The 23817-nt window shown below is 36.5% G+C and overlaps 1 protein-coding gene across 3 annotated transcripts in view; it reads right to left on the reverse strand.

Moving 5' to 3' along the window:
- The window catches only part of C2cd3 (C2 domain containing 3 centriole elongation regulator), a 161772-nt gene that overhangs the window by 71207 nt on the left and 66748 nt on the right, over positions 1-23817 (reverse strand). For all 3 annotated transcript variants that reach the window (XM_047517678.1, XM_047517677.1, XM_047517679.1), the window contains exons 9-16: positions 19627-19769; positions 18856-19065; positions 17900-18012; positions 12230-12348; positions 10122-10244; positions 6742-7236; positions 3880-4031; positions 1685-1931 (exon numbers count right to left, since the gene is read on the reverse strand). In XM_047517678.1, the coding sequence (XP_047373634.1) occupies positions 1685-1931; positions 3880-4031; positions 6742-7236; positions 10122-10244; positions 12230-12348; positions 17900-18012; positions 18856-19065; positions 19627-19769 (1602 nt within the window). The remainder of the gene's footprint in view (positions 1-1684; positions 1932-3879; positions 4032-6741; positions 7237-10121; positions 10245-12229; positions 12349-17899; positions 18013-18855; positions 19066-19626; positions 19770-23817) is intronic.

A 23817-nucleotide genomic window follows, 5' to 3' on the forward strand; every position in this document is an offset into this window, starting at 1 on the left:
TTAGGGAAACAGGAAATTTGCAATTTGATTCCTGGGAGCAAAAAACAAAAAACAAAACAAAACAAAACAAAAAACAAAAAAAAATGGGGATAGGGAAGATCTCTTAGTGTTACAGATGTTTAATTTGATGATATACTATTACACCAATTTAATGATTCAGTCCTACATATGGTAAATTCAATGAGAGTCATGAGTATAGGGGGAAAAATTGTTATTTATAGATATCTAACCTCACAAGCAAGCGTTTGAAGAATTTCCTCTACACTCATAGTAAGAAACATTTTTCTAACTAACTTTTAGTATGGAATTTAACAAAATCTGAGTCTACACTGCAAAGCGAGGGTCATATAATATTTAATAGACTTGGAAATATTACTGGTGATTTTACTTTATTTGCTCTTTTAAGTAATTTCCAATTCAAAAAATACCCTTTAATGTATTGATGGACACTAGTATCTAACAAACTGCAAGAACAAGATTAGAGTTTGTAACATACAAATGCACAATAACGTGTTAAGAGATATTTTTCAAATGGTCCTTTCCCTGCTATAGACATTTAAATTTGTCATTCAGATTCAGATTTAAAAACATGGTATATTTAAATGGTGTAGAAACATATTTATTATGTTTTGGATCTTTAACATTCCTAAAGAGCTCATGTGTTAGGCAATGCAGGACTGCTCAGAGGTGAAATGATTAGATTATGAGAGTTGTAACTTCATCAGTGAATTAATATGCTTGATGGATTAATAATCTGAATGGATTATTGGGTGGTAAGGGAGGAAGGTGAGGCATGGCCGAAGGAGGGAGATCACTGGGGCCTCTGTCCCTGGCCCCTTTCTCTCTCTCTCTGCTTCCTGGCTGCCACGAGTTGAGCAGCTTTTTTCCACTGTGCCCTTTTGCCATCACGTTCTGTCTTACCTAGGAGCCTGGAACAATGGAGTCAGTCAACTATGGACTGAGACCACTGAAAACATGAGCCCAAAATAAACTTTTCCTCCTCTCCATTGTTCTTGTTAGGTCTTTTGATTAAAGCAATGAAAAGCTAACACACTAGTAAAGACAACAAATTTCAGAAACAGTAGGAAGTGATACAGTGAAATGAAGACCTGAATCCGAATCCTAATTCCCCCAGTCTTATGGTGATCCTGGATAAGTGACCCTGTTTTCATTGCTAAAAAAAGAGAATGACCATGAGTTACCTCATGCAGTTCTTTGGGAAATAAACATGATAGTGTATGTCAATATGTTTTCTTAATTGTATAGCACTGTGCAAAAAATTACTTTTAAGTTACTAGCAGAAAAGCAAGGCACTTCACTATAATTTTCCAACATGGATTGAGCCAACAGAATAAGATTTTGCTGACTTACATCTGGGATCACTCCCTTCTCCCTATTTTTGGAAAGGCAATTAAGTTAGTAAATTAAGAGTATTAAGAACTGGTTGTCCAATTAGACTTTCTTGATAAATTCAGAGAGCTAAGTGGGATACAGAACTATTTAAACCATAAGAGAAAAACAGCAATGATTCCTCTGATTTAAAGCAAGCACTGGAGTGTAAGCTATATTCTTTCATTGAGCTTTCTACTGCTGAAATAAGGATTTGGAGCAATGCTTTCACTACAATGTGCAAGAGAAAATGAGATAATAGTTTTCTATGAATCACAGTGTTGAGTCTCTCTACCAGAGCAACAGATGCTACAGATGGCTGGTCCAGGAAATGCGCCGGCCTAAGGCTGAAGGGAGGGAGTGTTCCTTCTTCATTCTTTAATCGCTGCAGTGCAATAATCTGATCTGAAGAACCCATGGCTAAAAAGACACGAAGACTCCCATTTTGGTGGCCTGAGAACACATCAATCACAGGCATATAGCTGTCGACAGCAACAACCGGGTACTTGGCATCGAGCAGCAGGTGAGAAATCTTGGGATCTCTAGAGGGGAAGAAATTGTGAATGAGCAAATAACAACCATCAATCAAGTCAGAGTTGCTTCATTTCTTAGCTTATTTCCTCAGTTTGTAAAAAATGGATCTACACCTACAAAAGTAATACGGTTTTTAAAAATGTTATTTTGTCAGTAACCAATCAAACTGAAATCACAAAGCAGGTTAAGTTCAAAATGAAGAATTTCAGGGCTGGGAATGTGTCTGATATATCTTTGTATCATGGTGGCCTGAAGCCAAGAAGTCTGTGATGGAACAGCATCTCAAGGGAGGCTTGCTGAATTGTATATTTTACACGGAGGCAGTGTGGTCAGTTAGGAAAAGTATGGACTTCAGATTCTGGCAGATAAAATTTTGATATTACCAATGCTATCTGCCATCTACTGAGAGCTTACTATGCAGTAGGCATTTTATAGACTTCTAATTCATCTAACATTGCAAAGGTGGATGCTATTTATTGTTAACAGAACAAAAGAAAAACTCAAAAAGATTAGTTAAGTTATTTAACTAAAGATACATGCATAGTAATAGGAGGTTGAGCTGGCATTCAGGCTTTGAACCATTTGATTCTGAAGTCCAAATGCTCTTCATTATATCAGGCTGAATCTTAGCTCTGCCACTTACTTGTTACATGACTTAGGCAATCAACTTAGCCCTTCTGAGTCTGATACCTCATTTATAAAATGTAGGTAATTAAACTTCTGTCACAGACTGTAGATAGCACTAAAATGAGATAAAGTAAAATACTATCTATGATGCTTGACACATGGTAAATGCTCTGTTCTTGGGTAGTTACAATTGTTTTACACTCTCTCAGCAAAGAATGGAATCAGAAGCGAAGTGGAGGAAGAGAAATACCAGATCACAACTACAAAACATCATGGCTACAATAAAAGGAAAAAGCCAAAAGCCTATGGTAGTCAGTGGTATCCATGATTTCAGTAGTATTCCTCAGCCTGACTGTGTTTTACAATGTTACTGTAGTAAGTACTTAACTCATGTTACATCACAAGCACTTGCTATTCACAAAAGGCAAATACATATATTTTCTCACTGGATCCTCACAATTGCTCAATGAGAGAGAGAGAGACTCTATCATCGCCCTCATTTTATAGATATGGAAAAGAAAGCCAGAGAGGTTCAGTGACTTTTCCAAGTCAAAAGACAAATTTTCTCATTTCTAAAATGGGGATAGTGCAACTATTTCAAGAGGCTATAGTAAGGCTCCAGTCAGTTAATGAACACAAAGGTGTTCTTTGTAAAATGTAAAGTACAATATTTCAAATACAGAACCATGAAAAGGTTGCTTGGGAAGGCGTTGGTGCTAAAGTAATTACATATGCACTTTGAATCAAAATGAAAAAAAACTGTAAATAAATAAACTTCAGGTTAGTTAAATCTGTAGATATTAAAGTGAAGTACAATAATCAAATCTAAGGTCTAAAGCACAATATTCATTACAGAAATCTTGTGAGCAGTTGATATGAACCATACTGTTATTTCATGACAGAAAAGTAAGGTATTAGTTTTGTGAGCTGATAACTTCTGGTACTAGAGCTTTCTGGTAAGGAGAGTGAACTCCAGACCCAGGTTGTCCAGGTTCTAACTCTTCTACTCTTATAATATTTGAGACAAGAAATTTAAGTTCTCCGAGTCTCTGTTAACTCACCTGTACAACAGGGGAAATGAAAATACCTGCCTCAGAGGCTGTTATGAAGATTAAATGACTTGATGTATGTAAGGCTCTTAGCACAGTGCCTGAAACATGGTAAGCAGTAGCTTTACAATAGGAGAAAGAGCAGCAACTGTGGCGAAACTGAGAAAGATCCTCCAAGGGATTACTGGGCTATTCATATTTGCAAACCAAAAGAATTCCTCTTCAGTCCATACAAAGTTAAAGATGCATAACAAAGAATACTCCAAAAGATCCTATTTACTTGAATGACATGTAAAACTGATGGAGAGGGAGTTTCACCAGCCCGAGCAGCTTGTCCTGTCCTGGGCTCCGCACCTTGTTCCAAGTTTCAATTACCATCACATTGTTCTTAAGCCTTTCCAGGTATTTGGAAGACAGAGAGACAGGAATCACCTGGGGAGAAACAAGGGGGAAACAAAACAAAACAAAACAAAATCCATACATGAGACAAAGAATTAACTTTTACTTTGCATCTAGTGAGGGACTGGGGTTGTGGCTCAGTGGTGGAGCATTTGCCTAGCACGTGTGAGGCACCTGGTTCGATCCTCAGCACCACATAAAAATAAATAACTAAAACAAAGGTATTGTGACCATCTAAAACTAAAAACAAAAAAAAAAGAAAACCAAAAAAATTAAAAAGACCTTAGCATCTAGTGAAAGCTGTGTGCATGCACTCTGTATCCTGAACAGAAGCATTGTCTAGTGTACAGATTAACACATAAAGTCCAGATATAAAACAGTTTGAGTTCTCTGATGACACTGCTCATATAGAAGGAACAAAGGAAAGGTTGCCACACATGTCAAACACAGTGCCTGCCAAACTCACCCAACCCTTTCTAAGGCAAAGGGATCCACCTATAAACTCCTGAGAGAAAGGTGTTTTTGAAAGAGGATGGGGACTGTTTGGAAAAGAGCTAAGCACTTTATCAAAGGGCTGCCAATCTCAGTGCAGAGAGCTCTCCCAAAGAAGTATATGGCATGGCAAACAGCAAAGTCAACTGCTCATCTGGATTTTCAATATAAAATTATTCTAGAACTGGCTAATTGGTAGTTGGAAAAGACAAGCCACAAAAACAGCCAGAAGATCTAAAGCCAACAGCAGCCCCATTAGCAGTAAACTCAAGGGACTACCAATTTGAAGAAACCCAAGTTACAATAATAACTATAACAGTAGAGGGTTGGTTCCACTGATGAAACCAACAGAAAACATGAAAAGCAAAAAAGGGTGAAACCAGACATAATGTAAGGCATGATATGGCAGAGAGCCTGCTTTGCGTGTAGAAAGCCTGGATTTGATCCCAGCATCAAAACAAAACAAACAAAAAAAACCAAAATATATAAGATATAATTAAAAGAAGATACCAGAAGCACAAAGAACCAGAGCAGAGCTACTTCTACATCCACCTAAGAAACTCTAATTAAACAAGGTGCCCTGAGTACAGTTCTGTTCTTTGAAACCAACCAACCACACACAAAACCAACACAGCAACCTAATCTCCAAAGAAAGAGGTTTCAGAGCAAGCCTGGTGAAGAAAGTAACCCTAAATATTAAGGCTAAGCAGAATTAACTAGAGCTAAATGCTTTGCCAAATAGGTGTCATATAGATTGAGAGCACATGCAAAGGCACAGAGGTTGGAGGAAAGAATATTCAGGAAATGCCATATAGTGGAGCACAGCTGAACTATCTAGAATAAAGGGAAGAGTAGCAGGAGCTGAGCCTGCAAAAGTAGCTACACTCAGGTCTTAAAGGGTCTTGGAGTCCATGCTAAGAATTAACATTCTTTCCTGAAGGCTTTAGAGAAACACTGAAAAGTTTTAAGCAGGAGAGTAAAATGTTCAGGTTAGTGTTTTAGAAAGATCTTTCTTTCTGGTACACAGAGGAAAGAAAGGACAAGACAGAGGTCAGAAACAGGCAGACCAATCTTAAAACTGTTTGGAATGAGGGTGAGGACCTGAATGGAAGCAGTGGCAATGGAGAGCAGATAAGGGGATGGATTCTAGAGATAATTAAGTTTGCAGAAGCCATAGGAATTGGTGAATAATTATGAGTCAAGGACAATTTTCAGGTTTACTTAAAATTCTCAGTAAATTATAAAATGAATTATGGCAGAAAAAAGGAAAAACTGATTTGGAAGGAATAATAAATTCAACTTTGGACAAATGTGAATTTCTTCTTTCATTTATACCTTCTTAAGCAATGTGTTAGGTGCTAGGTATAAAGTGCTTTTGAGACATGGTGATGACCAGCAGGCAGTTAGACACAGAGGTCTTGAAATTACAGGGATATGAGTGGCTAATATAGAAGTGTAGAATTATAAGTTATCTTCATGAAATGAAAGTTTAAGTTGGGGAGATATATGTGGGGACCATGGGGAAAAGAGGGTCAATTTGAAGATTGCTGGCAAGAGTAATAAATGGGAGCACCAACAGTTAAAGGTTAAGAAAAAGAGAGAAATGCAAGGGGTGCCAGACATTTCCTGGTTTTCTCCTGAAAAAGACTGGCTGTTGAATCAGGAAGAAAAGAGTGGAGTTGCAAAACCCAGGGAAAAAGTACTTAAGCAATGGCACCAAATTTTACAGAGAAACAAAATAAGATGAATATTGAAATAAGCAGAGAAATAAATGAGAGTTAAGGAAAAATATAAAAATAAAAAAATAAAGAGAGATTGGACATTCAGGAGAGTTGGGGAAGCTTAACTAACCAAAGTTCCAGAGGAAGCAGAAAGGAACAGAAGCCAGAACTCAGGCAAAAGTAGTGAGAGGACTCAGTGGAACAGTGCTTGCCTGGTACACTGGGTTCAATCCTCAGTACCACATAAAAGGAAATAAAATATGCAATTCGATGAAAAAGAAAAAAAAAAAAAAAAAAGGAGTGAGAAACCAAACAAATTGAGAAAGAACAAAAAGAAATAGACAAAAAGTTTTAAAATGTTAACAATGTCTTATCCTCTTTCCACTCAATAGAGCACACCATATAACTAACCACAAGAGTCCCTTCCAGTCTGAACATTCTAGATCTCTTTTAGATTGGAAGTATGATTTGGGAAACATTTAATTCCTGCCCCCATAAACCCCTAAAGGATATGGAAAAGACAAAGTTACCTGAGAAAAGTTAAAGACTGGTTGTGTTGTACCCCATACAGTGATAGATCTGCTGACTTCTTCTGTGCTGAAGAGTTTGCAATTTAAATACACATTGCATGGTGATTGTTTCTCAGATTCTCCAGTAACAAAATCTTTCCCATCTGGCACCATCAAAAGCACATGCAACAGTAAAGCATTTTCTTTTGTTGACCCATCTGTCTGGTTGACTAAATTGTGGGAGGCTGGCCTAGCCATGAAGATTGAAGAATTTGGTACTACAGAGCTTGGTGACTTTGGGTTGGGAAGCACCAAATTCTGTGCTTCCTTTGTAGTTTCCTCAAGAATCTGAGTTAGGTTCTGTGGATTTCTGGTACAGGTATTATCTTGGTTGGGTTCTGGCAGTATCTTATCTGGACTTGTGGCAGCACAAAGTGGAGTATGTTGGATGCTGCTACTTAACTTGGAATTGACACCAGTGAAATTCTTGTTATCTATAACAAGCTCCATGGTTACCTATAAAACACAAAAGGAGAAGACTCACTAAGAATGTCCTCTAGAACTGGAATCAGAATTTTGAAGCTGGAAGTAATTTCAGATTATTAGGAAATAAATTAACTCATCATTAATACCAACACAGGATGAACACAACAGACTGCATATACATTAACTTAGACTAAGAAAAAACTAGGCAGATTGTTTATCAATAATTCTAGATGAGATTAGAATATCATCTTGTACCAGAAAATAAGGAAATGCTCATTAAAGGATGGTGATTTTTTTTTTTTTTTTTTTGTGGTGCTGGGGATTTGAACCCAGGGCCTTGTGCTTACAAGGCAAGTACTCTAGCCCAACGGTGATGTTTTTAAAGGACACAAATTCTAGTTGAAGAGTCTAGGATAATTTGAGCATCAAAATAAATATTAGGAGTAGATTATAACCTGTTGAATAATATAAGAATCTTTGACTCCACACCAATATAAAATTAATATGGGAGAAGGGACAAGTCTTTTGCATAGTAGAATGTCAGTTAACAGATGCTCAGAGAGAGCTGCAGGTGCAGCTCTGTGGTAGAGCACTTGTTTATCATGAGCAAGGCCTTGGGTTCAGTCCCCAGAACTAAGGAAAAAAAAAAAAATCATCACATAATAATATGTGATTTGGGTAAAACCCAGTAGAGGGGCATTCTACAAAATAACTAACTTATATACTAAACTATAAAGAATGACTGTGGAACTGTTCCAAACTAAAGGAGATTAGAAAGAAATGACAATTAAGTGCAAATTATAATCCTGAACTAGAAAAAAAAATTCTGTAAAAGGAAGTATAGGCACAACTGTGAAATGTATAGACTATAGATGCAATATAACTGTTTAAGTATTATGCGTGCTGATGTCCTTGTTCTTAGGAAATACATGTAATGCATGCTAAAGAATCTACTGGGAAATAGATATGATGACTGTAACTTATGTTAATAGTTTGGAAAAAAGGGGGTGTATGTATGTGTGTATGTGTATCTAGAGAGGAAATAAAAGATCAGAGAGATAGAAATGGAGAGAGAAATGGAGAGAGAAGAGGCAGAAAGACAATTGTAAAGTCAGTATGATATTAAGAACTGGTGAGTCTGGGCAAAGGGCATGCAAACTCTTTGTATTACTTCTGAAACAATTCTCTAAGTTTGAAGTTATTTCAAAATAAACAGTTAAAAATACTAAAAAGTAAAAAAGAAAAAGGATGCAGGATACATGATGAATTTGAAGAACAGAAGTGGTCCCTTGGTAAATGTAAGAAGAATTAATTACTAGGAAACCTACAGGTGTTACACAGTTATTTTGCTCTATCAAATATAGCAGCAATCAATCTAGCATAGCATTACTCTCAACAAAGCCAGGACAGAAAACAATTTCTAGACCAGCAATCCTTTTAATTACCCCTTTCAGATTTTATTTATTTATTATTTGCAATACTGGGTATTGAACCCAGGGGCATTTTACAACTGAGTTACATCCTCAGTTCTGATATCCCTCTGCCTCAGTCTCCTGAGTTGCTGGGATTACAGGTGTATGCCATTGCATAGCCCCTTTCAGATTTTAAACCTTGTAGTCCAGAATGAATCAGGCAGGCAAAACATAAAACTTGGTTAGCAGAAAAGTACGGTGGTATCAATTTTTTTGCAATAATAATCATATAATAAGTCTTTAAAGATTAAGTGGTATTTATTAGGAAGACCAGGAAAAAGAAAGGTTTTCAAGAAGAAGCAGCAGCATGAAAATTAAAAAATAAAATATGGAGGCATGAATCTGCACAGTACCTTAGGTGATTCTTTACATAGTTTGACATGACTACTGGCAGAGGATGAAATAGTAGGCAGGTGTCACATTGAAAGCCTTACACTTTATTCTTGGGTGACTTGGAGCAATGAGAATGTTTTAAGCAGGACTGTGAAGATTTTTAAAGTTTACCAGGACAACAAGCAAAGCGTACTGAAGCCATACATTCAAATTCTGCCACCTAAGAAATCCTGATGCTTCTGAACCCAAGGAAAGAACCCCTTACTCCATCAAGCCCACACTGTTACTTCTCTCCTTGTTGACTGCCACAACTCTAGTCTAAGCCACCATCAATCATTTCTTTTTGGGACTAATGCAACAGCCTCTCCATTTCCCCTCTTGCTCCCTATAGTCTACTATCCACATAGAAATATTTTAAAAATGTAAATCAGGCCAGGCGCGGTGGCACACATGCTCTGGAGACTGAGGCAGGAGGATCATGAGTTCAAAGCCAGTGTCAGCAAAAGTGAGGTGCTAAGACCCTGTCTCTAAATAAAATACAAAATAGGGCTGGGAATATCAGTGGTTGAGTGCCCTGAGTTCAATACCTGGTACCCATCCCCTGCAAAAAAAATGTAAATCAAATGATGGCACTCCAATACTTTAATGTCCCTTTAATGTCCCTTGGCTCTCAGGCTAAAATGTAAACACTTTGTCTTGACCTACAAAATTCTCAATGATATGGCTCCTACCTGCCTATCCAACCCTACTTTCTGTGGTAACATTCTGTTCTTTGATGACATAAAGTCCATTTCCACTTTAGGACATTCTGCATGTTAGTCCCTCTTTCTGGAATGATCTTTCCTGTGCTTTTACTTTCTTCAAATTTCACCTTAAATGTCACCTCCTTAGAGAGAGTTTGCCTGACTATCAGGTACTACTTCATCCCAGGTATTCACTATCATATCATATATTATTCATTTCCTTCACAGCACTTCTGTTGCCCTATCTCAATAGAAGCCCCATAATAGTAGGGGCCTTGCTTTTCTTGTTCACTACTATATTCTCAGTGCCAGTCAATAAAACACGCTCAGGAAATACTTCTGACTTTCTGATTGTATATCTATGTACCTTCAGGGGGCCAAGTGGACTATGACCATTTTCCTGTTGCACTGGAAGGTGATCACTGAAAGAAAGCAACTCTGACTGAATGACAGCTCGCAAAGGAAGTGATGCAGATCCAATGACTTCTGGCTGAGGGAAGAAGGAAAGAAAAAGCTTAGGTTAAAGAGGAATCACATGGGATTTTAACTGACATGTCAATTTATGATGACTTATAAGAGAACTCATGCTTTAAGAAGTACAAAGATTGATTCTTTGACTAAAGCAACTCTAAGTGGGATTCTATATTCTGTTATATTTTGGGGCCCCTCCTAGGCTTCCATATTTTTTCCTCCCTGGAAGATGGTAGAGAATTTCATATGCTATAAAGAGATTGTAAGATTATCTTTTTCTGATTTTAAGAGTTCTTTACTCAAACATCCAACTTTACCATTAAAAATACAAAACAAAATTTAGATGATACAAATTTTTGCCATTAAAGGCAAAAAAAACTATAAAACTTAGTAGTTATTGAAGCTATGGAGAAATAAAAAGTTGCCATATGAATAAAACTGAGAATATAAACCAGCAATACACAATAGCAAATTTGATAGTTAATAATGAAATGCTTTGGAAATTCATATTCTTTGGCTCAGTAATTCCATTTCTGGGATTTACTCTAAAGAAACAAGGAATACATAAAAAGCTTATGTACAAAAATGTAGGCTAAAAGTAGTTAATAGAAATAACTTTGATACTCAATAATCAAGAATTACTAAGCTAATTATAGCATATCCATATAATGGTATGATATGCAGACATGAAGATGACATTCACTAAAAGTTTATTTACTTATTCTTTTTAGAAGTATGTCTTTTTTTTTTTTAAACATTGTTTAGTTGTAGGTGGACACAGTACCTTTATTTTATTTATTTATATGTGGTGCTGAGGATCGAACCCAGTGTCTCACATGTGCTAGGCGAGCACCACCCCAGCTCCCTAAAAGTTTATAATGAACAATATTGCTGTAATATTTGATAGGAGCAGGATGTTAAATTATATATATATAGTAAGTCTTTGAAAATATTTATGATTATATGGAAAACATTAAGTACATATTTTTGAAGAAAAATGAAACAAATACTCAAGACAAGGTTAAATGAGAAAAAAGGATAAAAGCTGCATATTTGAAAAAAACAAAGGAGATACACATAAATGTTAATAGCTATTTTGTGGTGCTGGGACTATAGGCAATTTTGCTTTTTAAAAACATTTCTAAGTTTTCTACAAAAATCATGAATAATTCTCATAATTAGAAAAAAGTCATTAATTAGAGTAAAATGATTCAATATAAATACACTAAACATTAACAGAGATTGTCTTTAGGTTGTTGAAGCATGCAATTTCCCCCCTCCTTCTTGTTTTGCTTTTTTCCACAAAGAACTTGTATTATTTATATCCCCTGAAAAAAAACAAACCAAAGATAAACAAGTTGCCTTCTTCATGCTATCCATATGGAAGATGAGGTCAAATTACACAGGCTACTCTCTCACTGAAAGAAGTAAATGTGGCTCATGTCATAGTTTATTGATTTATAAACTAGGAAATAATTGGTCAACTGTTACCCACAATTACATTATCATGCACATGAGCAAGATACTTTAGGTATTTTTCCTGCAAACAGGAAGAAGAACCTTAAATTAAGGCTAATATAATCTATATCAGTATAGTCATTTCCCTACAGTAAGGGAGTACAGTAAAAACATTAAGAATTTAGGATCTAAAAAAACAAACGTGGCTCTTGTCTGTCTTTTATGAGACTGGGTGATCACAGACATGTCACTTAACTAAATCTTAGTTTTTTTTCATCTACAAAATGAAGGTAATAATATATCTAACTCAGAGTTGTTGTGATGATTAAATTTGATGGTTTGTGTAGAGCCTTTAACTATAATACCTGGTCTATAACAAATAGCAGAGAGTAGTAATAATAAAATTAATTAATTATTATGATACTAAAAAGCATCAGTGTTGTTTGAGCCTGGAGAAATTCCTATCTTAAATTGGAATATAATTTTAAGTATGCTCTTAATCTCTGGTGTGAATGGTGAGGCAAAGGTCAAAATCACTCACAGTACCTTTTTCTGTGGCGTTTTCTTTGCATAAATTTGGAAAGTGAGGTTAGAATTCCACCAGTGCTCTATCATGGGGCCACCAAACTGTACTGGAAACACAAATCGCTGCTGGAATTTCACCACTGTAAGGAGAACCACACAGAGGCACATGTCACACCATTCAGCCACAGCCATCCTTAATCCATTCCTTGACACCACCCACCTCCCTTTCAAATCTAATTAAAAATCTCTTTCAGGGATTTAGTCAGTGTGATTTCACAGAATGTTTTAGGGTTTTGGGATTGAAGGAACAGAGACAGAGAGAAAACCCTTTGTATAGTAGCAGCAGAGAAGCAGTGCTATGTTGCTCTGCTTTGTTATGAGAAATGAATGTCGAGCATAAGATGTATAAGGAGATATACCCATATATTTCCCTCATTTAAGGTAATATGACAGTTTTTTTTTTTTTTTTTTTTTTTTTCAGGTACTGGGGATTGAACCCAGGGCCTTGTGCTTACAAGGCAAGAACTCTACCAACTGAGCCATCTCCCCAGCCCCATGACAGTTTTTAAAAGACAAGAGGTAGGTAGTGTAATAAAAAAGGGGAGCCGGCTGAAAGTGGAACAAAAAGGGATAAATACATAGAAGAATTGAATTTAAAATGACAATATAAAAATGAGTTAATCTTCTGGTTGATGAAAAGGATAAGACACTACTGATGTCACTCAGACAAAGTATGAGGTACTGATGTTACTTAGCCATGTTAGGAGGGGTAGAATCTATCTCTTGGATGGAAAGGAAGGGGTTTCTGCTACAACAAGGGTAAATGAGATGAAGTGTTGGTAGCATTTTAGTTTGTATTTGTTTGCTATGGGGCATTAGCTGTTAAATGAAAGGAATATGAAACTAGAATCAAAGGAGATGGTGTTAGGCTTCACTTCTATTACCTACTAGTGATCAATTCAGCAACAATTTATCACCTATAAAATGATCTTACTGTTCATTTACTTGTAAGGCCCTTAAAATGGATACCCTCACGAATAGCCCAGTTATGGAGAGAATTTGCTATCAATGGCATTCATTTAAGTTGCTCATTCTGACATGCTGATCTCTCTGTTTATCTCTGGCCATCTTAATTCTCTCTCTCTCTCTCTCTTTTTTTTATGTTGGGGGTGGTGCATCTATTTTATTTTACTTTTCAGGTGATTAAAATTGAACACAGAGCCTTAGATAGCAACTTTTTTTTTCAGTGCTGGGGATTGAACCCAGGGCCTTGTGCATGCAAGGAAAGCACTCTACCAACTGAGCTATATCCCCAGCCCCAGATAGCAATTTTTTTTAAAGGCAGTATTTCCCAGCAGTAGTGGGATCTAGCCTGGTCAGCAGGAACCTTTGTGTTTAGCCTTGTGTGTGTATTTCTCTTGGTATTCTTGGGCAAGATCTGGGTCTTGTTGTCTGGATCCACACACAGGAAGTATGAACAAAAGGTCTGGACCCATGAAGCACACATCCACTAGGAGATTAATTTCTCTGAGTGCCCTACCAGGAGAAGAGAACGAAGAGAACAACTATATCTTGCTGGTGTGCTGGGAAGATTAACTGAGGCAAAAAATAAAAAATCCTTATCGTATAAACAGAATTCTATCTCAACTTAAGATTTCTTTTTACTACCTACACATATTTTCATACTATTACTATATTCCTCATATAGTTCTGTTTCTTAATTAAAATTTTTTTTTTTTACCACACAATAGTTAAGGTGATAGTGGAAGAAGAAATTCAAATACATAAATTGCTAATAATACAAAAATTGCTAATAATGTCTCAGATAAGATTATTTTTTAAGAGTTGGAAGAGATCCATAGTATATGATTAAAAGAGGTTTAAAGATGATAAAGTGATTTTGTCAAAGGTCACATAATTAGTGTGGCATAATCAGAAGTAGAACACAGTCTTCCAACTCTTAGCTCATATCTTATACCATATTTCCCAAATGATTCTTCTCAGGACATGGGGAGAATTCAACCACTATGGTCAGTAATAAAAATAATACATGAGAGACTGGGGTTATGGCTCAGTGGTAGAGCGCTTGCCTAGCATGTGTGAGGCACTGGGTTCGATTCTCAGCACCGCATATAAATAAATGAATAAAATAAAGGTCTATCAACATTTAAAAAAATTTAAAAAAAATACATGAGAGGTAGATTAGATTAAGAGCACATGACTTAGAATCAAAACAGTTCTAGGTTCAAATTCTATTCTACCATACCAGCTGAGTGATTTTAGATTAGCTACTTCAACAATTTATGTATTAGTTTCCCCTGTCCTCATCTATGTGTGTGTGTAGCGGGGAGGGTTTAATGTAATGACTAAGTGGTTAATGTATGTAAAACGCTGAGTAGAATTAGTGCCCAATGAATGATAGTTACTATTAGTTATATAAACTCTACTATTTTAGGGCTTAATGCTTTTATTCTCATTATCCCCTCTGATTGTTCACTAATTCCTTGTGTGATTATAGGCAGCATTTGCTTTGTAGGTACTATGTTAGCTGAAACTTATACATACTAGAACAGTGTCCTTGCTCTTTCATGGTTCCATGGCAACTGAGAACTCAATTTCAAATGGCATGAATTTCAATTAACACTATACAAGCAAAATGAGACTGATGTATTTCAACTTTACAGAAGGGGAAATCAAGGCTCAGAGATAGATGCCCTTCAATTGATGAATAGATAAAGAAACTGTGATATATATATATATATATATACACACACACACACACACACACACACACACACACACACAATGGAATATTACTCAGCCATAAAGAATAATAAAATTATGGATTTGCAGGCAAATGGATGAAATTGGAGAATATCATGCTAAGTGACATAAATCAATCTCAAAAAACCAAAGGACGAATAATCTCGCTGATAAGCGGATGATGACACATAATGGGGGGTGGGAGGGGAGCAAGAATGGAGGAAGGAGGGACTGTATAGAGGGAAGAGAGGGGTGGGAGGGGTGGGGGGGAGGAAAAAATAGCAGAATAAATCAAAAACTATTACCCTATGTAAATGTATGATTACACAAATGGTATGCCTCTACTTCATGTACAAACAGAGAAACAAGATGTATCCCATTTTTTACAATAAAAATTAAAAAAAATAAATTCATAAAATATTATTTAAGTGGAAGGAAAAGCCCTGAGAAAAGGATTCAACATATTTTTCTTTGCATATGGAGGTTTGATAAAAAGTTTAGCCACAGTAAAGCTCCTCAAACATGCATACTTTTAGTCAATAGAATTATTTATACAGACTTGCATGCTTTGAACAAACCCCCAGGGCAGCTTCTACTGCTGTTGATAATAAAAACATAGCCAGAAAGTAAACAGAAGACAAATTTGAAATGTCCTAATTCTTCCTTAAGGTGATGGGGCGAGTGAAATAATGTGGCCTAATAAAAGAGTATATTATATTCCTTTAAGGCTAAGTAAGTGTTTATTTTAAATACTCACATTAGATATACACATGCCAAGTGAGAAATAATGCATGCATAAGATTACTGAAATTTTTTTTTAACAGAAAAAGGTTGAAACAACTTAAATACTGATCCACTTAGTATTTAGGGCTGTTTCAATTATGGCACAGCAGTAAAATGGGATAGTTTTCAGTCATAAAGGAATGATGAAGCTCTTTATGTCTTGATATGCAAAAATTCCTAAGATATAATATCAAAGGCAAGTTGCAGAGGTGTATATGGTACTCTATCACTTGCATAAAATGGGTGTAGGGGTAGAAAGGAATCAACACATCTGCTGATATATGCATAAAACAGTTCAAGAAGCATATAAAAGCAACAATGTTGTTTGCCTATAAAAATGGAACCTGAAAACTACATGAATGGATTATCTAGTTCAAAACGCAAATATAGCAAAATAAAATTTAAAAAAACTAAAAAGTTACTATAGAAAAGTTACTTGAATGTGGAGGAGAGTTAGGACCACATCTTTTGTTTCTCAAAGCACCTCCCAGAGAAGAAATTTAACACTAATGAACTGTTCATGGATCAAATGGAAGAGCCAAGGTAAAGATATTCTCAAATTATATTAGAAAAATGGCTTTGATTTTGGAATGCAGGAACATGTTTATTATATTATCCTTTTAGTTTTCTGTACTAGACATATTTAAAGCAAAATAAAAAAGAAGATAATGGACTATGTGAATATTAAAACTTGTGTTATAAACAATACCAACTAACGGCTGAAAGAACAACTCACAGAACAAGAGAAAATGCTTGAAAATCATAGAAATGTTAAGGGACATGTATCTAGAACATATAAAGAATTCTTGCTGGGGAGTACCCACAGGGAGATGTGGTTGGAGTTGGAATAGAAGGGCAGTGTGGTGCCCTTTGTGAGGTTATAAATGTCATCATCCTGAGGATATTTATAGACTGTCTAATAAAACAATTTCATATTTGGAAACAAAATTCTTGTGCAGGTGGTGGTGTACACCTTAATTCCAGCAACGTGGGAGGTTGAGGCAGGAGGATTCCAAGTTTGAGGTTAGCCTCAGCAACTTAGTAAGACCTTGTCTCAAAGTAAAAGATAAAAAGTACTGGAGACGTAGCTCAGTGAAAAAGCACCCCTGGAATCAATCCTCAGTACAAAACAAAACAAAACAAAAAACAAAAGCAGCCTAATTAAATAATGGGCAAAGGATCTGAATAGATATTTCTCCAAAGAGGATATTCAAGTCACTAATAAGCACATGAAAAGATCCTCAACATCATTAGTCAGTGGGAAAATGCAAACTAAAATCATAAGGAGGTACATTGTTGACAGGAATATTAAAAGGTGCCACTGTTGAAAATAGTTGGGCAATTATTGAAAAAATTAAAATAGTGTTACCATACGACCACCAATTATAACATCAGTACAAAGCCCTGTACACAAATGTTCCAATCAGCATTATGCAACACTGCCAGAAAGTGGAAACAACCCAAATGTCCATCAACTGATGAATGGATAAATGAATGGAAATATCAATTATAAAAATAATGAAGTACTGAGATACACCATAACATGGATAAAATATGAAAATACAGTAAGTCAAAGAAGCCAGTCACAAAAATCACATGATTCATGATTCCATTTACAAAAGATATCCAGAATGGATGAATTGATAGAGACAAAAAAATTAGTGGCCAGGGAGTAGGGGGAGAGGAAAATGGCGAGTAAATGCAAGTAAACATGGGGTTCTTTTAGAGGGTATAAAAGTGTTTAAAATTGGATGATGGTGATGGTTCTACAGTTCTGCAAAGGTACTAAAATTCATTAAATCCTACATATCAAATGAGCATATGGTTTGTGAATTGTATTTTGATAAAACTGTTTTAAACAAGGAAAGAAAAGTGTCAACAGTTGAAAAATATGAACTAAGCATCAGATGTTTTGAATTTTATTCTCAGTCATGTAACTGACCTGCTATGTTAAATTAGGATAGTTAGTGTACCACCGAGTCAGTTTCTTCACTTATAAAATAAAAGAATTAAGGAGATTTACTTCAAAATTCTTTCTAGCTCTAAGATTCTATGGTACTGCAAAAGTCAGGTAAGTAATTAGGGGTTCAAAAATTCTTCCAAAGTCAAAATATCTAAGGAGCAGAAAACCAGACTGTCTCTTACTTCCATCTGTAATTTTACTGGAGGCAAGTCGAACAACTTCAGTGATCAAAGCTTTCTTTCCCAATCCACTTTTGGAAAAGCCCACAGGAAAGTGATATTCCACAAAGAAAGTGCTAAAAAAAAGAAAAGAAAAAAAAAAGTGATTAAAAAAACAAACCAAATAAGAAATCTATTTTCTATTTATGAATTACATATCTTTGAAGGGCCCATTTTCTTCAAATTCATCAGTCTGGTCATGTGGAATGAAAGGTTTGCTTCTAGGTGCTCCCACGCACTTTCAAAATGAAACATCTATTCTGGCCGCTAAGGCCCTATGTTATACACAGTCATTTTTTTATTTGTTCTTTTTTAGGTATACATGACAGTAGAGTATATTTTGACATATTATGCATATATGAAGTATAACTTATTCTAATTAGGATCCAGTCTTATGGTAGTACATGATGCAGAGTTTCAGTGGTCATGTATTCACATATGAATATAGGAGAGTTATGTCCAATTCATTCTACTGTCTTTCCTATTTCTAACCGCCCTTCCCTTCATTTCCCATTATCTAATCCAATGAACTTCTATTCTTCCCTTCCCCTCTTATTGTATGTTAGCATCCACATAACAGAGAGAATATTTGGCCTTTGGTTTTTGGGATTGGCTTATTTCACTTAGCATGATAATCTCTAGCTCCAACCATTTATTGGCAAAATTCTTAAGTCATTCTTTTCTATGGCTGAGATATATTCCAGTGTATACACAGTCATTTAAATATTTCTCTCTTTTGCTAACAGTAAAGTCTATAAGAACAGAGATTGCTTCTTAATTTTCTTTATTCCCACACTTACCTAGCATAGTTCTTGAATTATTGATTGAATGATGCATATGAAAACACATTACAAATCATAAAGTGTTATACAGTTATCAGTCAAAGATGTCAAACTTAGCTTCTCAGGTAAGAGACATACCGTTTTTTAGCTATCTTTAACTTAGGTGGTCTCCCAGCAAGGCTTTTTTTGCCAGGGGTCATCTGGGGGCTATCTGGAGGAACTCCCATTGTTTCAATGATGATTCTGACTGAATGGATTCTACCCAGAAGGGCCAGTCTATCCACACTTAGGGTCGTCACTTGGGCATCTTCTTGAGTTTCAGAGAGCATCTGTTGTTCAATCAAATTTCTACAAGGAAATCATATAGACAGGCAGGCAGACAAGAGACCAACATGAAAATAATCTAGCTTGCACAGGCAAGAGGTAGGGCAGTAAGCAAATTAATTCATAAGTGGAAATGGTTTTATCGAAATTCTGTTTCTAATCTACAATGAAAGAAATCTCAAAAAATGTAAAAAAAAAATTTTAATAGCTTATCTCCACACAAATGTAAAAATTGAGGGTATAGAACTAAGTTTCTCCAAAAGGGACAGAAATTTATTCCTGCTACCCGCTACCCTAATATAACTACTCTTGTCACTTTTGTGTATTCCTTTTCATTTACTTTCCTTATTTTTCTACATAGATGTGACCACAGTACACATGCAACCCATTATTGTTTTCTCCCTTAACCATTTTAACGGTACATATTTTTTCATGTTATTACATTTTTAAGGAGCACAATGCTTACTGAGTTACTGTAACTTAATCATTCTGATAGTGTTGGGTGAATACAGGTCATCACTTGAGGGGATCTTATGAAAATAATCTTTTGCTTTCGCTTACAATCAAACATCCACAGAGGCTCACCTATTTTTCTTGCCTGGCGCCCTCTTCTTCAGTTTTTGATCACCTGACTCCAGAAACTTAGATTTGCCAGGAGCTTTTGACTGGCTCATATTTTTAGAAGGGACGTCATCATCTTCACTGAGGAAATCACTGGTATCAGATTTCTATGGGAAGAAGAAACACAGAGACACTAAAAGACGTTTTAAGGATATAGCAGTAATGAAAATTTCTCTAAAAGTAAGTGCATGCTTCCTTGCAATTCATCATTGTCTTAAAGAGATAACTGACACTAGAGACATAATCACTTATTTCTCCTACTTATATAAAAATAAGCAACAAGTTTAGTTCAAAGTAAATAAATCAAAATCAATTAAAAATTTTTTTCAATAACATGGACCACTATTTATTGACTGCCTACTATGTATTAGGTATTATGCTAAATGCATATTTCTAATATTCACTACATTCCTACAAGGTGCCCTTATCCCAATTTCTATAAGTGAGAAAAGTCAGGCAACTTGTTTATGATTCACAGCTATAAGTAGCAAAGCCAGATAACGATCTCCTTGGGTTTCAAAGTCTGTATTTTTACCACAGTTTGAGATCAAATGACTGATTCAATGTCACCTAATTGAATGCAGACTGCCTTATTTTTTTTTTACTATCCATCCTACAAATGACTCATTCTGCTTTTAATCTTGCTAAGATTAATATATTTACTATATTTCATAAATTTCCTTAAGAGGGGAATAAGTGGCTAAATCCCATGTAATTCATTTTTATTGTGAGAAAGGATTCTATTGTAGCTGACTGATTAGTTTCTTATATCACAAAATGCAAAATAAATATGACATAATGGTTACTTGGCTTCAAATTTTAAAAAAAGCATAAAGCTTGCTAACACAAATTTAGGAGAGCAAATCAAAGTAATTTTAAGCCTATTATCTTCAATCTCCATTTTTCAGCATCTCAGGGTGAATCATGTATTGACCTATAATAAGGGGGACCAACTAATTCAAATAAGCATGCTAAGAAATTCATCAGTTGAAATGCAACACTTTTGCTCTTAGGTTTTTTTAAGTGGCAACTTCTATTTATTTAGCTTAATTTTTAATTAATTTATTTACTTACTTTGTATTTCTGGAGATTAAACACAGGGTCTTATATATTGGCAGCAAGGGCTCTGCCACTGAGTTACATCCCTACTCACTAAGTGACAGCTTTTAAAGATGGTCTTTGACAGGGTGATTAAAATCTAGATAGGTTTACAGGCTGAAAGAAACTACAGCAAATACAAACTAGACTGTTCAAAAACTGAGAATTTCAGGAATCTAAAATACAAGGTGATAATGTTGAATTTCTATTTGATATAAGTACATCAAACACTGACCCTGGGGAAGGACACAAGTATTATAACTCCTGGGTCTTCCCACTGCCTCATGGTCAATTGGTTCACTTTTTCATCCAATCTACAAACATCCTAAAATTATTTTGTTCAAATAGCATGGAGGATTACTTAGTGCCATTCATATATTCATTTATTTCACTAAGTACTCACTGAGTGAGTACTCAGTATCTGTTAGGCCTTTGCTATACTGGTAAATAAAAAGATAATAAAGATGTGTTCCTGTTTATGAGGAACCATATCAAAACAATGTGGTAAGAGCTATACGAGAAGTATATGTAAAATATTGCAGGCATTCAGGCAACAAATTTTGCTCAGGAGAGTCTGGATGGTTTCTGCAAAGAGGTGATGAGTTGATTCTTAAAGAATGAAGTTTACCAGATGGATAAGGTTATTTCAACATTCACAGTAGGAGGTTCAATACCAGCAAAAAATATGGAGGTACAAGAAGAGCTAGAAAGTTTGAGGAATGGGATGAGATTCTAGCTAGAGTCTCCAATTGGTAAAAGGAACAGTGGGAGATGAGATTAAGGAGGTAAGTCGGGGTCAGATGTTAATGCCATGCTCAAGACTTCTGAGATAGTATGATCTAGCAGAAAAAAAAAATTGTAGTCTAGCTTTGTGGTAGACAGACTAGGTTAAGAATTACAGTTCTCCACTTAATGACTAGTACTTAACCTCTCAAAGTTTTTGTTTCATGACACACAAAACAAAGAGAATACTATCTCATGGGGCTAATAAAAGAATTAATTAAACAATAAATTCAAAACATTTGGTATAGTTCTCAATAAATGACAGATAACATGTAAAGACGTGCCATAGAAAATGGGTAATAAATAATAAATGTGCAATAAATAACTCTTTACTCTTTAGTTTACAGGTAACATAGTATCAGTGATGATTGGTAAGGTAGGAGGGTCATGAAATCCTAACAATTCATAACCCCTTTCCACTCCATCTCCTCCTTCCCAATTCCACTGCTGCCATTCTCACTCTGGCTCTCCCTCACACCTCCAATAACTCAGTGGCTTCCTATCTGGTTCCCTCAGGGTGCCCCCTACAAGTTTGCTATATTAGGATTCCCTAAAACCCTATTTGGCCATGTCATTTCTTCCTCACCTGACATTCAAAGCCTTTCTCAGTTTGGCTGCAATGTGCTAACCTGCCTTATCAACTCTTTTCCACAAACATTCCTTTCTCTTCCCCCCAACCTCTCGCTCTCCTTTATTTTTTCCCCATGGTGCTAGTGATCAAACCCAGGTCCTCATGCACGCTAGGCATATGTTCTCCTACTGAGCTTCATGCCCCAACCCCTCTACATGAATTTCATCTAGTTTAGTTGGATCCCTTGCAGTATACAAATATATGTTTTCTACTTAGGCTATCCTTTCTACACCCATTTCTCCACCCCTGAAAATACTATTTTTCAAGTTTCAGTTAAAACCCTTCAGGCCTAATTATGCTCTTTCTTGATAATCTCATATAAAAAGTTCTTCCTACCCCCTCTGAATTCTGGTAGCCCTCAGTGTCTTACAACTGAGCTGGTATACCTTATCTTGGATTTCAGTTATCTTTTTCTGATCTTGAAAAAAGGAAAGTCAGGATTCCTATGGTTGGGATATGGTTTAAGCGAGTGCCTTGAGGTTTGTGTGTTGGAAGCTTGTATCTCGGTATGGCAATGTTGGAAGGTGGAAACTTTTAAGAAGTGAGGCCTAATCAGAAGGTCCTTAGATTAGGGGCAAGCCCTCAGAAGGTATTGTGGGGCACCAGTCTCTGTTGAGGGCCGTCTTGGACAAGATGGAGCCTGGCAGTGAGCCAAAGGGCACTGGATACCAAAATAAGGAAGTACCCAAAAAGGTTGCTTGCCTACTAGTTCCTTGGAGACTTATGACGTGTTGACGCCAGGCTCTAGGATTGGCTATCTATATCATGCCGCGCGTGGACATCTCGTGATTCATATAGTGCTATGCTGACATTCCTCTGCATGCTCTCCTGTGTGAAAGAAAGCTTTGCTATAATTGGCTGATAAGCTAGGAGCCTGGGGGAGGAGAGAGGGAGAGGGTAGAAGAAGGGAGAGAGTGGCAGAACAAAGGAGGCAGAAAAACAGGGAGGACGCAATAAATCTGGTCAACTAAAGATTGGTGGTGTCTCCTTTCTCCGTGCCAGTTTCGCTGGACGGAACAAGTGGTGGCCCGGACGGGGAGCTTCTTCCTCCTTCTGCGTCCTCCCACATAAGTAACTTAAGGTAAGCTATAGGAAAACTAAGTTACTTTAGGTAAGTTATAGGAAAACTGTAGCATAACCCCGGTGAAGGTAGGCCACATAATCCCGGTGAAGGGAGTCTACATAACCCCGGTGAAGGGAGGCCACATAACCCCGGTAAAGGGAGGCCACATAACCCCAGTAAAGGGAGTCTGCATAACCCCAGTAAAGGGAGGCCACATAACCCCGATGAAGGGAGTCTGCATAACCCCGGTAAAGGGAGGCCACATAACCCCGGTAAAGGGAGTCAGTATAACCCCGGTAAAGGGAGGCCACATAACCCCAGTAAAGGGAGTCTGCATAACCCCGGTAAAGGGAGGCCACATAACCCGGGTAAAGGGAGTCTGCATAACCCCGGTAAAGGGAGGCCACATAACCCCGATAAAGGGAGTCTGCATAACCCCGGTAAAGGGAGGCCACATAACCCTGGTGAAGGGAGTCTGCATAACCCCGGTAAAGGGAGGCCACATAACCCCGGTAAAGGGAGGCCACATAACCCCGGTAAAGGGAGGCCACATAACCCCGGTGAAGGGAGTCTGCATAGC

The sequence above is a fragment of the Sciurus carolinensis genome, chromosome 11 (assembly GCF_902686445.1).
Source record: "Sciurus carolinensis chromosome 11, mSciCar1.2, whole genome shotgun sequence".
Classification (NCBI taxonomy): domain Eukaryota; kingdom Metazoa; phylum Chordata; class Mammalia; order Rodentia; family Sciuridae; genus Sciurus; species Sciurus carolinensis.